At 33.5% G+C, this 15,169-nt stretch overlaps 1 protein-coding gene across 1 annotated transcript; it reads right to left on the bottom strand.

Moving 5' to 3' along the window:
• Positions 1-3,470: 3,470 nt before the first annotated feature.
• LOC117933452 (cytochrome P450 89A2-like) lies at positions 3,471-5,439 on the bottom strand. The gene has a single exon (XM_034854810.1). It carries the CDS (start codon positions 5,348-5,350, stop codon positions 3,785-3,787), a length of 1,566 nt encoding a protein of 521 aa, XP_034710701.1. The 5' UTR covers positions 5,351-5,439; the 3' UTR covers positions 3,471-3,784.
• Between the last annotated feature and the right edge of the window lie 9,730 nt (positions 5,440-15,169).

Below are 15,169 nucleotides of genomic sequence, written 5' to 3'. Positions count from 1 at the left end.
TTGATTGTTTCTTCATGAGCCATAACTTCTTGGATCCATCGAAAATCCCTATGTTGTATGACTCATGGAGTGGAAAGTTGAAGCCGGTGTAGAAGAAAAACCAGAAAGCACTGACATCTTATTGTTTTTTGAATAGTAAATACAACAGGATTTATAGATTGACTCTATGATTCAAATATCCTTGAATTGAGGAAATCAGAAACCTTATCCTAACAACCCATTTTTGAATAAATAACTCCTAATTTGATAGGATTTAGAGTGCGTTTGCGATTTTGATTTTAGGAAGTGTTTATAATATTTCTAGTACTTGAAAAATAAAAAATTTCAAGTATTAAAAATGATATAAATACTTACTATAATCACTCCCAAACGTACTCCTAAAATCAAACAAATTAACTTTTGACTAATTCAAATCAACAAAAATTTGAATTATTCAAACTTTCCGACAAAAGTTCCCCCTGTTCTCCTCTGTTATTGTTCCATTGAAACATCATTTTGTTTTTCCAACCAGCAAATAAATTATCCTTCCTTCTATGGAAAGATTTTGTTAGAGCTGAAAAAAAGATATGAAAGATAAGTTATAATTTAATGTCTGTTCAAAGCAGATTGTTGTATGGATGAATGTGAAGATGAAGAAACGTCTTGGACAGACATAATAAGTTATAAAAACTTCAGGATGGTCCAGCTGAAAATTTTCAGAATGTTTGAATGACTACCGGCTGTAGTAGGCTGTGCATCATTGTCATTATAGGGAGAAAAAAAAGCCCACGAGGTTCATGAGATGGGCCCCTAAATTCGCTATCATTTCATCAGATGGTCCCCTAAATTCGCTATCATCCAGTATTGATAGGTTCTTTGAATTGACTTTGTAGATTGAAGAGTAAATTGGGCTTCTCTGGTTGATGGAGTTCACACAGCCGTGGAAACAATCAAAAGCTATTACAACTGCTGTTAGACATCATTCTGGTTGCTTGTGGTGCCAAATGGGTAATAACTCCATCTAGCTTTTGAAAATTTTCCACTTATTTGATAGATGAATTGCATTTTGTTCTGCTCCCCTGTGATCCCGTGTGCAAAGTGGATGAAAATTTGACTGATCACATCTTCCTTTAATGCCCAAACGCAAGCATTCTAAGACAGCTAATTTTTTGGTGGGTTAATTTCATAAAGACCCCCCGAGGTTTGGTGTAAATACACCCAACCACTATTGATTTCAAATTTCCTCGATTAGCACCTTTATAAATTTATTCTGTTTAACAAATTTATTTTTTAGAGAGATTTTAACTAAAAATATTTTAGATAAGAATGTTTAATAATTCTCTAAAAACTAAATTTTATTCTTTAAAAAATAAAATTTATATATGAAATATATTTATAGGGGTGCTAACTTATGAAATGTGAAACTTGTCATGACTTAATGTATTTGCACTAAGGGTCTCCAAAAAGCCCGCGGCCCGGCTCGAGCCCATTTCTGGGCCGGGCCATGGGCCCCAAATTAGGCCCGGCCCGGCCCGCCCTGTAGGCCCGCCCATAGGCCCACCACTTTATATATATATATATATATATATATATATATATATATATATATATATATATATATATAAATATTCAAGAAATAGAAAATGTTACATTAATAAAAATATTCATTGTTAACTATTTTATTCATTGAATGTATACATTACATTTGAAAATGTGGGAAAAGTTTACATTACTACAAAATAAATACATCCCAACTAGGTTGACACCTACTTATTTGTCAATCATTTGTACTTTTCAACCATAAAAATAAAAATAAAAATATGACATACATTTAGTAAAATATTTTAATTATTATCTCTTGGCGGTGATGGCGAATTAGTGAAATTAAAAGGTTGTTATGCTCTTATTATATAACCAATCATTTCTTCATGACAATAAGATTCATCGTAAGAAAATGTTTTTAAATTTCCACTTTCATCTTTACCTAATTGCATATAATTTCTAATATCTACATTATTTTTAGTTTTACAATTTTCATGATGCCTTTTTAAATGACTTGTACCTGCATTTGAGCCACCACTAAGAAGTTTGTTACAAATTTTACATTTTGTTTTTATTTCTTTTTTATTATTTTCTAAATTTATTTCTATTTTATAAAAAAAATTCCATATATTTGAAGTAAATTTTTTGCTATCACATGCATTAGATGAAGAACAAGAACCACTTGCCATAATTATAATTATTGATAAAATATTATGCTAAAAATAATAAATGTAAAATTAAAATGTAACAAATAAATAAAAGAAAAGATGAAGTATGTTATTAAATTGGAGAACCGAAGTAGAAATTCCTTCAAATTTGAACTCTTTGAACCACCAATGCTTGTTTTTCACCACCAATAATATTGAATAATTTGAGACAAAATGCAATAATCGGAAATATTGTGGAATGAGAGAGAGCTTAAGAGTTGAGAGAATAGAAAAAAATTGAGGGTATTTAATATTTATAGGGATTTAAATATTAGGATTTAATTAATTTTTTTTTTTAAATTTCAAGACTGTTCAACGGTCATATATTTGAAATTGAATTATGAGTGACATGTTCAACGGTCATATATTTGAAATTGAACAGCCAACTCACTTTTATTTTTTTTCAAAAATCATACAACATTTCTAATATATATATATAACTAATGCAAAATAGTTACACAAAAGAGGGCCAATTCAGTTGGTGGCTAGCTTCCTTATGGTTCCATAAGGGAAGGGGTTCAAAATTGAAAATTATTTTAATTTTTACCCCGGCCCGCCAACCCGGCCTACCAGCCCAGCCAGCCAACTCGGCTCGTCGGCCCGGCCCGCAAGCCAAGCCCGCAAGCCCGCCCAGCTTGAGGGCCCACGGGCTGGGCCACGGGCCTTAGATATATCAAGGGCCCGGCCCGGCCCGTTGACCAGTCAACGGGCTCAGTGGCCCGCCCCGGGTTGGGCCATGTGCCTTACTTCTCCGGGCCGAGTGGCCCGGCCCGGCCCGTTGGAGACCCTATTTTACACTAAACTTAAGGGAGTCTCAATGAAATTAACCCTTTTTTTTTTGACTGTTTGGAGTGGGTTGGGTGTTGTGAGAAGAACCCTTTCTCTTTGGCACAAATCCATTGTAGGAAAGAAATGGAAAAAAGCTTAGCTCCCTTGTATGTGTTTTGTGTTGTTTGGAAGGAAATAAATAGATCTTTCAAAGATGTGAAACAGTTGGACTAAGCATTCAAATCCACTTTCATGTGATTTTTGACATTTTTAGCTTGAACATTGTGGCTCATGCTTTCGAGCTTATGAATCAGGGCTTCGCAGACATATTCAGCATTTCCTAAGCCGTTAGCTCCCAGAAGAGAGAACTTGAACTTGGCATGGTAGAGGTCTGCCTCCTTACTGAGAATTTGATACACGTCCACACCTGGGGTCCCATCTCTGGAATTTTTAAGAGTAGGACTCAAGTATGGCTTTCATTTATTGAGATTTATTTATTTTTTAATTTAATAACTGAGTAATTCAAGGTATTCAACTAGAGGTAGGAATTAAACATGGGTTCATGTGCCTCTACCACACATTTCGGTATCTGTATACGTCCTAACCAACTTGACACCATGACTGGTAAGCTTTTCACATATACAATATTATATGCTTCAGATCCAAACATTATAAGAGGGCTCATTCTAACATTCAAAGTTGTTGTGACAGGCATATTATTGATGATGATAGTAACTAGTGATGGACTTTGGTGCAGTGGTGGTCTCCTAAAGCCATCTACTTTTGCCTTATTTCCATCGTGGAGACAAGTGGACCTGCAATGGATTCTTCATCACTACCGTGAACTCCTGCTTCTCTGATAGATCAACTTCATCTCCCTCCACAGCCTTCCATTCAAAACTCCATACCAAATTGGCCACAAAATACTCCAGATGCAGCATCGCTAGGCCATGGCCGGGACATATCCTCCTTCCTGCACCGAACGGCATCATCTTAATCTCCCTGCTCCCAGTAATATCAAACACTTCATCTCCATTGCCTTTGCTGTTCAAGAACCTCTCTGGCTTGAACTCCATTGGATCTTCCCATATCTTGGGGTTCCAATTCATCTCTGATACCATGAAATTGAGAGAGGCGTTCTTGGGTATAACATACCCTTCAAAGGTTATATCTTGGGTCACTGAATGAGGCAACACAAAGTGTCCTGGAGGATGCCGCCTAAGACCTTCCAAGACGACTGCCTTCAAGTATGGCATCTTCTGCAAATCTTCCTCCTCCACCTCTTCCTTCCCTTCCCCCATAACCCCACTAATCTCCTCCAAAAGCTTGGCCTGAATATGCGGGTGCTTCACCAGGTTCGCCATGATCCACTGCAGTGCAGTGGATGTGGTATCAGTCCCACCATTGAGAAACTCTGAGCACAAACTCACCATCTCTCCATCATTTAGTTTCCTGTTTTCTTCTGGTAGCTGCAGATCCAGTAAAGTATCGACATACGACAAAACATAGTTCTTTGAGGAGGGAGACGAATCTGATTCAAGGCCGTCTTGTTTCTGTTTGCTTTGGATTTCTTGCTTTAGCTGCTGCCTGGCTCTTATGTATGGGAGCAGAATGTCTTCCTGTTTCTTGCGAAGCTGGAACAACTCCTCCCAAGGATGTCGGAACAATACCTTTCCCACCCTAGGCCAGAAGTTTAATATATTGAAGCGAGGAAAACCCAACAACAATATTCTTTGAATCGTCTCAATCTCTTGAATCTGCTTCTCCTCAAGCTTGTCCCCAAAACACATGAGAACCAGCAAGCAAAACATAGTATACTGAAAGTGATCCACGACCCGGACTGCGTCACCTGACTCTGAGCGTGCTTGGAGCCGAGAGATTAGAATCTCCAAGACCCACCTTCGCGCCTGAGAATAGCTTCTCACCCGTGAAGGGTGGAGGATCTCGGCGGTGAGGTTGCGACGGAGGAGGCGCCAAGTCGGGCCATAGACCGCGGAGCTGATGTTATGCTGATTACTGCTAAAAATTCTGTTGGTGGGCAGGGCCTTGGGGCGATCAGCGAAAACGGCACCATTTTGGACCAAGGTCTGGTGGGCGAGGGAGTTGGCGGAGACGAAGATGGCCGGACGAGAGCCGATTTGGAGGGTGATGATGGGTCCATACTTGGCGTGGAGGTTTCGGAGGATTGGTTCAAGCTCTGAGAAGGATTTAAGGAGCCATAGCAGGTTCCCCACAAAAGGAACCGTGGTGGGTCCTGGAGGTAGGTTCAGTTTTGGAAAGATGAAATCATAAAGAGACTTGAGCAAAGCAGCAACGCAGAGAGAGATGATGATGGGGAAGACCCATGTCTCCATTTTCGTTATGAAATCCAATCCAATCAATCAGGATGGAGAAGAAGAAAGATATGCTTCTGGGTTGTGCACCTGCACAGAAAGACCTGAAGCTTCACTGTTCCCTGGGATTGGCTTTGGGCCTTTCCTGCTAATATCTGCATTAGATATATTGTGTGGTCAGGAGTCAATTTCATGGAAGATGACGTGGTTTTTTCGTAGCTTTTCTTCTTTTTATATATATATATATATCAATTTCATGTTATTTAGACCGTAGTTTGTCAGTATCCTAAGTTGGCTTAAATATCAGAGCTTTGACCCAAAATAATGCTTTTTAAAAAAAAATTCCAAAAAATAAAGTTGTTTTGAAAATAATGCCCGTTCTAATGTGTCTGTGCCACATAAGCAGCCACGTCATAAAACCGTAGTTGGTGATTACGGTTTTATTTTTCTAAAGTGGTTAGAAACCGTAGTTACCAACCACGGTTTTAACTTTAAGTTTAAAGCCGTAGTTGGTGACTACGACTTTGACTTTTTTTTAAAATGGTCAAAGCCGTAGTCACCAAATGCGGTTTTAACTTTAAGTTTAAAGTCGTAGTTGGTGACTACGATTTTGACTTTTTTTAAAAATGGTCAAAGCCGTAGTCACCAACTGCGGTTTTAACTTTATATATATTTATATATAACTTTAATTTTTTTAATAAAAATATTATATTATTTTGATTTTAAATATACTTATTTCATTATTTTAAAAATAATAATATATGAAATTAAATAATTGATATTTTTAATTTGATATAAATATATTTTTAAATTTTATTAAAATAATATACTCTATATTTAATATAAATATATTTAGTTAATTATATTTAAATATAAATAAAATATAATAAATTATGAAAGCCTATTAAAAAACAAATAATATAAATTATTATATTAATTAATAATTTTTTATATACTATATGTAAGTGGTATATAATGTCACATGTATATAAGTTCAATTAAGTTTAAAATTTATCATATTTTAATTTAAGTTCATAATATTATATCGATATGATAATAATGTATTTATATATTTAAATAAATATGCTAAATTTTAAACTTAAATTAAACTTTTATATATATATATATATATATATATATATCTATCTATCTATCTATCTGTGTGTGTGATATTATCTACTACTTACATATAATATATAAAAAAATTATTAATTAATATAATAATTTATATTATTTTTTTCTCCAAATAGGCATTTATAATTTATTTATTTTAAATAAACATAATTTATTATATTATATTTATATTTAATTTTAATTAAATAATTATATTTATATTAAATATAGTGTCAATTGTTTTAATAAAATTTATTTATATATTTAAATAAAAATGTGATAAATTTTAAACTTAAATTAAACTTTTATATATATATATATATATATATATATATATATGTGTGTGTGTGTGTGTGTGAGAGGTATTATATACCACTTATATATAATATATAAAAAATTATTAATTAATATAATAATTTATATTACTTTTTTATTTTTCTAAATAGGCATTTATAATTTATTTATTTTAAATAAATATAATTTATTATATTTTATTTTAATTAATTAATTATATTTATATTAAATATAGTGCTTATTGTTTTAATAAAATTTAAAAATATATTTTTATATCAAATTAAAAATATCAATTATTTAATTTCGTATATTATTATTTTCAAAATAATGAAATAAGTATATTTAAAATCAAAATAATATAATATTTTTATTAAAAAAATTAAAGTTATATATAAATATATATAAAGTTAAAACCGCAGTTGGTGACTACGACTTTGACTTTTTGTAAATAGTCAAAGTTGTAGTCACCAACTACGACTTTAACTTTTTATATATATATATATATATATATATATATATATATATATATATATATATATATATATATATATTTAACTTTAATTTTTTAAATAAAATATTATATTATATTGATTAAAAATATGTAAGTGGTGTAATAAAAATATTTAACTTTAATTGATCTCATTATTTAAAGAATAGTAATATATGAAATTAAATAATTGAGGTCTTTAATTTGATATAAAAATATATTTTGATAATTTTATTAAAATATTTGGCACTACACTCAATATAAATATAATTAGTTATAAATATACTATTTTATACCCTTATAATGAAGAACATTATATTATTTTGTAACTTTGTATAAAAATTAAAGACAATTATGCACTTGAACAAAATATAATATGACTTCAAGTGGGTAAATAATTGGAAAATTACTTAAATACAACAAAAATATATTTTTTTTCCATTTTTCTCCTTTCAAAATGGGATCAAAATGGAATGGAAAGGCTTAAAATGTTAAACTTAAAATGCCAACCTAAAAGAATTTGTTTTTCCACTTCTTAAAATATAGAATTGTAGAAAGAAAATACTTTTGTTTTTCCAATCAATTCACTATTTAGTTTAATTGTTTTGGTAAATAGATTAAAATGCTTTTGGAATATTTTTGTAAATTCATTGATAATAGGAAAAATGTTTCTTATTGGGTACTAATGGGAGTTTTGGGCAAAAATGATTTCTTTAAAACAGAAAATTCATAAAATAATTTTATTCTCAAAATAATTTTCAATGTGATGTGTGTCGTATTCATGTAGGTATTCACATCACAAAACTGTAATTGGTAATCATGATTTTTGATTTTTTTTTTTAAAATAGTCAAAATAGTAGTTGGTGATCATAACTTTAAATTTAAACCTAAAACCAATTTTTTAAGTTCAAATTTTAAATCATGTGAATGTTCAATTTTTAAAAATTATTTTGATTGGAGGTTTAGATTGTAAATTTTTTTTAATACATTATTTTTTCTATATCAATATAGTGTTGTTGTAACTAATTAGTTATAAATATAATTAGTTTAAATTTAAACCTAAAACCAATATTTTAGATTGTCAGATTGCTATATGTAAGTGGTATATATATATATATATAAGTTCAATTTAAGTGTAAAATTTATCATATTTTCATTTAAATATATAATAATTTGTTCATAAAAAAAAAAAAAAGTTAACAATATAATGCAAATGAAAATAAACACAAAAACTAAAAAACAATCCTCAATGAGTGCCACATGATGGGGTCTTCCTCTTTCTCTGCGGACGCCTATGATAAAGAGACATCTCTGTGGAATCTATCTGTGCAATCTGCCATGTCTCAGTACGTATAGGTTGAGATGGAGCTGATGGAGGCAAGACTCGACGTCTACGTGGACCACGACGTCTCCTAGGTGGACATACATCTAGCTGTGTAACATGCGTAAGAGTATGATGCATGGTAGTCTCTATGGGAAGACGTGTAGGTGATGGTAAAGTGGTAGATGGTGGGGTGATCTCAGGTATAGTGATATCTGATATGGTAGCATCTAGAAGAGGTGATATAGGAGATGGAATAATGACATCTGCTGTAATGGTAGCTGGTGCAATAACATCTGGTATAGTGGACTCGAGCAGAGGAGATATAAGTGATGATGGTGAGGTGACATGTGGTGTAGTGGTCTCCTTGAGAGAAGGTAGAGGTGATGGTAGACTAGTAGATACTGGGGTAGTCTCTGGTATAGTGACATCAGGTATAGTGGCCTCTGTGGTAGGAAATATAGGTGATGGTAGAGTGGTATCTGATACGACATGCCCTAAGGGAGAGGGTCTAGGTGAAGGTGATGGTAGGGGTGAAGAGGGAAGTGTGGAAGCCTCAGGTGCAAATGGTGTAGATGATGTGGATGGTGCTAACATGGTCTCAGGTGGATGCATAGATCGTCGAGGCTGTCGACCAGCTCGCCCATCATCTCGTCTACTACCTCTCCCTCGGCCTCCAATAGGCTGCATCCTAACTGTAGTGGCTGACACAGGTGGGCTCATGGATGGGTATGATGATGTAGGCGACTGATGGAGTGAATGTATGCGATGCTCCTCTCCAATAACATGCAAAATATCAATAGCAATCCGATGAATGTCGCCTAATGCACCTGAAGTAGGCCCAGCAGATCGACTAGCAATCTCAACCATACCAGTGATCTAAAATAAAAAAATAAAAACGTTAAACAAACAAAAATGATTTTTAATTAATTATAATTTAATAAACCATTTATAAATTAAAAAATCTTACCAATAACTGAGTAGCTGCTGCTGTACTATGATACCTCATCTGATCTCTATGGAGAGGGGGTGTGATCAAACGTCGTGTAATACGTCGGTACCACTCCATATATGGATCATGAAACTGCATAACACCCACCATAGGTGGTGCCGTTGCAATACGCTCCTCACGACTACCCCATAAGGTAATATACTGTGCATGGAATGCTCCCCAATCATACTTATGTCGTCCTCGCCTATCCACAAAATGGAGGTCTAGCTCTATGGAACAAGATGGAGGTATCCCTTGTTGAAGGCCAAACTGTCGCAGCACTCGCTCCGGTCGATGCCACTCGACAATGTCAAAGCAAATAAGAGGTGACATCGTCTGCCAAATCTCCTGGTCTGCTAGAGATATCGCTGGAAGATGGGCAACTAAGTCTCCCATGTAAGGCTCCCCTAACCTGTTAAAATCAACATTTGACATTAATATTGAGTACAGGTTTAAATGGTTAACAATAGCACATTACATCTTATATGTACCTGGTCATGGGTCTGTGCATCTAACTGGTCTCGATAAAATGTCAACACACGTGATGGGTTTTGAGCCCATGATAAAGGTACTCTCCACCTACATCCTAACGGATCAGCTGGTAAACCCTCGTGTAACAATGCCTCATCCTGTAATCCGTGGTCCAACTGCTCAACTGGTAAATCATCGGCTGCATCATGCTCTAAATGCTGGGCTGCTGGAGGGGCTGGTGGTCGACCAAAATCAGGGCGACCCACGTGGAGTCTCTCCCAAGACCACAACTGGAAAAAAAATGTAACATTAAAATTTTACTTAAATTATAAACTTGAAGCAACTAGAAATTTTAATCTAATGTGAATAATTAATTATACCTGTAATAGTGTGACACATCCAGCAATATCGGTGGCACCGTCCAAACTCGCTCGACACAACTCCCTATATAGGTGTGCTAATACTGCACTACCCCAACTATACATAGATGTCTGAGTCAAGTCTCTAAGTAGTGGGAGGTAACACAACTGGATGTGGGTACCCTTCTTGTCTGTAAATAGCGCTGAACCTATGAGTCCTAATATGAAAGCTCGTGCATACCGCTCTAATGTGGCATCATCTAAATCAACTGGTGGCTGAGAAAACTGCTGACATAGCCATCGTGTCGATATAGCTGATCCTCTAATCTCAGATATAGGGGGAGTCACTCCTAAAAGTTCATAACATAGCAGTGACCAATCTATGTCACATGTGCCAGTGATGGGAAGCCCATGAATACGAAGTCCTAATATGACAGCAACATCCTGTAAAGGAATGGTCATCTCCCCAACAGGTAAGTGAAATGTGTGTGTCTCAGGACGCCATCTCTCAACTAGACTAGTGATCAATCCCCAATCTAGTGTAATGTGTCCAATACGGTATACACCATAAAATCCAGATCGAATAATATAAGGTCGAAGACGAGAATCCATCTCCCACTCCCGCATAAACCTAGATATATGCTGTCGACAAGTCAAGACTGAAGCAAGCTGTAAAAATACAAATATATCAGTTAGATAATAAACTACAAAATTTTCCATTATTTAATGAGATATTATGTGTTTGCATATACATACCTGGCCAGAATCAACTAAATGAGACCTGTGTCTATCCTGTAGAACCAAAACAGACGTATCTAATGGATCTGGATCAGAACTATGTCCTCTATACTCCATATCTATAACAAAATTGTGAAGATAAATAAACAATACTTATTCTTTAAAAATATATATATATATATATATATATATATATATATATATATATATATATATATATATATATATATATATATATATATATATATATATATATTTCTAATGGAATTTTTTTAAAATTTATGGAGTTTTCCCTATATTAAGTATATATCAATTTTATAAATTTAAGTACATCAATTTATTTATGACCAATAAACAAGTCATACTAGCCTAAATTAAAAATAGAGATACAAATACAATTGAGCATTTTGTTAACATTTTTAATAGAAAATTTCAAAATTTTGACAAAGTATCCCCTATAATATGGACATTATTCCAAATACAAATAACCTGATTATGCAAATAACATCAATATTTATAATCAAACCAAAGCCAATAATTGCATAAAGGTAGTATCAAAGTAGCTTACATCACAATATCCAAGAAACTTACATACATAAATCACATAGTCTAATCAATTCTATTACTGTTTTGACAAGAACGACGATTATGGCCACTTTGTTTGCATAACCCACATGTAATAGAAGTCTTGCCCTCTCTAACATCCATTTCATTATGCAAACGGCTCGACTTAGGTCGTCCACTTGATGCACGTTTCATCGACTTAGAAGGCACGATAATTGGACCATCATAAGGAGGCCACTCATATACATTGAAAATAGGATGGAACAAGGGTGCCCAAGAATTATAGTACAATTGTGTACTGTAGTAGTGTTGAACAAGTGGTCTAAAATCAACTGAACGAAAATGACATGCTGCTAGAATATGGCTACATGGGAATCCATATATGAGTGTTTTACCACATGTGCATGCATACTCCTGTAAGTTGATGCGATATGTTCGACCACGAGTTGAACTACTCTTAGTACCCTTATTAGTCTTCACATGAAATTGTCCTCAGATGTGATCATATAAAACAATCTCATGAGATCCCGCTTTAACCACATTTGCCTTAATCTTAGCATCAACATATGGAGTGTATTCCTCATTTGAAGCAAGTCGATTAGCACCTTGTTTCTTTCTCACAACAAAGTAACTATTTAGCCGAAAAAATGTCAATTGAACCAAAGCAGTTATGGGTAAGCTACGAGCCCCTTTAAGCACACTATTGAACACCTCCGACATGTTTGTAGTCATGATGCCATACCTTCGACCTCCGTCATGAGAGAGCGCCCATTTCTCAAAAGGGATTGCTTCCAACCATTGTTGTGCGGCTGCATTAATCCTCCCAATTATGTTCATATGTTTATTGAATTTTTCAATCTTGGTTGCTAAGGCTGCTCTGCACATCAGATTTTTCAATATTTTATCCTTGAATCGAGTCATAAAATTACTAGCAAGATGACGCATACAAACCCTATGATATGCGTATGGCTCAGACCAACCAAGATGAACATCGCTCATTGCAGCCATAATGCCTGGATGTCGATCTGATATAACACAAAGTCCCCTCCTATGAGTTACTCTGGTTCTAATACATGTTAAAAACCAGCCCCAACTATCAAAATTCTCACCCTCTGTTAGGGCAAAAGCCAATGGGAATAACTGATTATTTCCATCACAGCCCATAGCAATCATTAAAGTGCCTTTATACTTGCCATACAAATGTGTACCATCAATACTGAGTACAGGCCGACAATGCTTGAAACCTTCAATAGATGGATGAAATGTCCAAAAAACTCGCTGAAATATCTCTGTATTCTCCATAATACCAGGAAATGTTTTTGAAATAACAACACATCCTGGATTTGCCTACTCTAAGGCAATGAAAAAATGTGGCAGCTCTGTATATGACTTATAAAAATCACCAAATAAGTTTGTAAGAGCTTTTAGCTTCGCTTTAGATGCCTTTTTGTATGATATTTGGTATCCAAATTTCTCCACAATACTTGCTTGAATAGCAGCCACTGACAATGTGAATTGTGCCTTAATCATTCCTTGGATATAAGCAGCAATCAAGTTGGAATCTAATTGTTGATGGTCCCGATTCAAGCAAGGATTTACACATTTGTGCGGACCATTGTATTTATTGATTGCAAATGAAGTTGTACCTTTTACAACCATAGCACGGAGTTTCCATGGACATTGAGATTGCTTAGCCTTCTTGCATCTTAAGACTAACAACTTTGTAGTTGACTCAACAACAACGTACTCTTGATGTGCACTAATAGAGTACAACTTCGCAGCATGTTGTAAATCTGCTTTTGAATTAAAAACTTGGCCAACCATGAACTCTCCACCCGAGTTTCCAATATTAGTGTTCCCCCATGGCGTCCAGTCACTTGAAACGACATTACCAATGTTTTCTACATTTTCAAACTGCACTGATGGTGCCGAGTGATACTGAACAAGGGAAAACTCTATTGGGTCCTCAGGATCTGGGTTATTTGACATATCACAACCTTCCCCATCCACAGAGACATATCTCCCTTGTTCACCTTCCATTTGCTTCGTGAAGAGCTAAGAAAGATGAAACAACATTAACATTATTGTTTTCCTCATCAATAACATCAAACACCCTATCGTCATCATGTTGAATATCTTCTGCTCTCTCACTTTGATCACCACCTTCTTGGGATTCACATTCTTCTTCATCTTCATCTTCATCTGCTCTACACTCATAAGTCATTGCAACAGGGGCACTACTAGGTCCACAACCATACTCAAATTCCTCAATATTATCATTTTGTCCGAGTAATAATTGTGTGAAGTTACCCAATAATTGCCCTCTCACCCGTGGTTGTACTGGCACTTGTTCAATATACAATTCAATTTTGTCCATTCCAAATGTGTTAATCAATTTCAACATTTGAGATAAACTATTATCATCCCATATTGGACAAGGTTGGAACCTATTTTCCCTTTTTAAAGGATACCGACAGTTGAGGACTACTTGAAATTGTTTTTTGTCAATGCCAGTTCTCGAGTATATCATAGATAATAAGTGTTCGTAGGTTGCACTAACAGGCACATCCAAAGGCACAATTACAGCTTCATCCCCAATATACTTTACATCTGTTTCTGTCCTCAACATTTTTCCTTTATAAAAGCAAATCACAGGAACAATACATTCAGACATGATTTACCTACAAAAAATACAATATCAAATGGTTTAATAATTAATGAAAATAATAGCAAGAGAAATTGCATATAATCTTTTAACATGTGAATACAAAAAGTATATAATAAAACACCTTCTTACGCATTAGGGGGGAAAAATATAAATCACTTAATAATAATAAATTTTTTATTTAAATAGCTATCTATGATACAAATATAATCATAGATAAATGTTTTATAGAAGTTTAATTTAAAACTTAGATAGTGGGTTATAAATCAATAAATTTTGAGTTAAACAATTACAATAATCTTAAAATTAAATAAAAAATAATCCACCATTTTTTTTTTAATAAAATATCATATATTAAAATAAGAGTGAATATTATCAAGTATTAAATAATATATAATTTAAATAATTATGTTATTATCCATGAATCACTTGATATTTGATTAAAAAAAAATTAAAAAAAATAAAAACTCAAAATCAAATAAAAGTAACCCACCACAGAAAAATATATTAATAAAATATCAAATATACAATTATAAAAAAAAATCATTTATATATATATATATATATATATATATATATATATATATGTATATATATAAACATTATTTGAATATTAAAAATGCAAACAAATAAACATTTTATAAATCCATTTAATATTAATTTTAAATATAGGGAAAAAAATCATTTATAAATTAATATTAAATTTAATTTTAATTTATATCTATTGAATATTAATTTTAATTTTAATAAAATTGATTTTAATTTTAATAAAATTGATGCCAACATAAAAGTCAATATTCGAGTTACCCATGAGGACTGCTTTCAATGGTCTGATAT

This window comes from Vitis riparia, chromosome 16, assembly GCF_004353265.1.
Source record: "Vitis riparia cultivar Riparia Gloire de Montpellier isolate 1030 chromosome 16, EGFV_Vit.rip_1.0, whole genome shotgun sequence".
Taxonomy (NCBI): domain Eukaryota; kingdom Viridiplantae; phylum Streptophyta; class Magnoliopsida; order Vitales; family Vitaceae; genus Vitis; species Vitis riparia.
This window is presented reverse-complemented; position numbering and strand designations above follow the sequence as displayed.

Coding starts and splice junctions, on each gene's coding strand:
- LOC117933452 (XM_034854810.1), bottom strand. CDS start 5,350: ATGGAGACATGGGTCTTCCCCATCATCATCTCTCTCTGCGTTGCTGCT.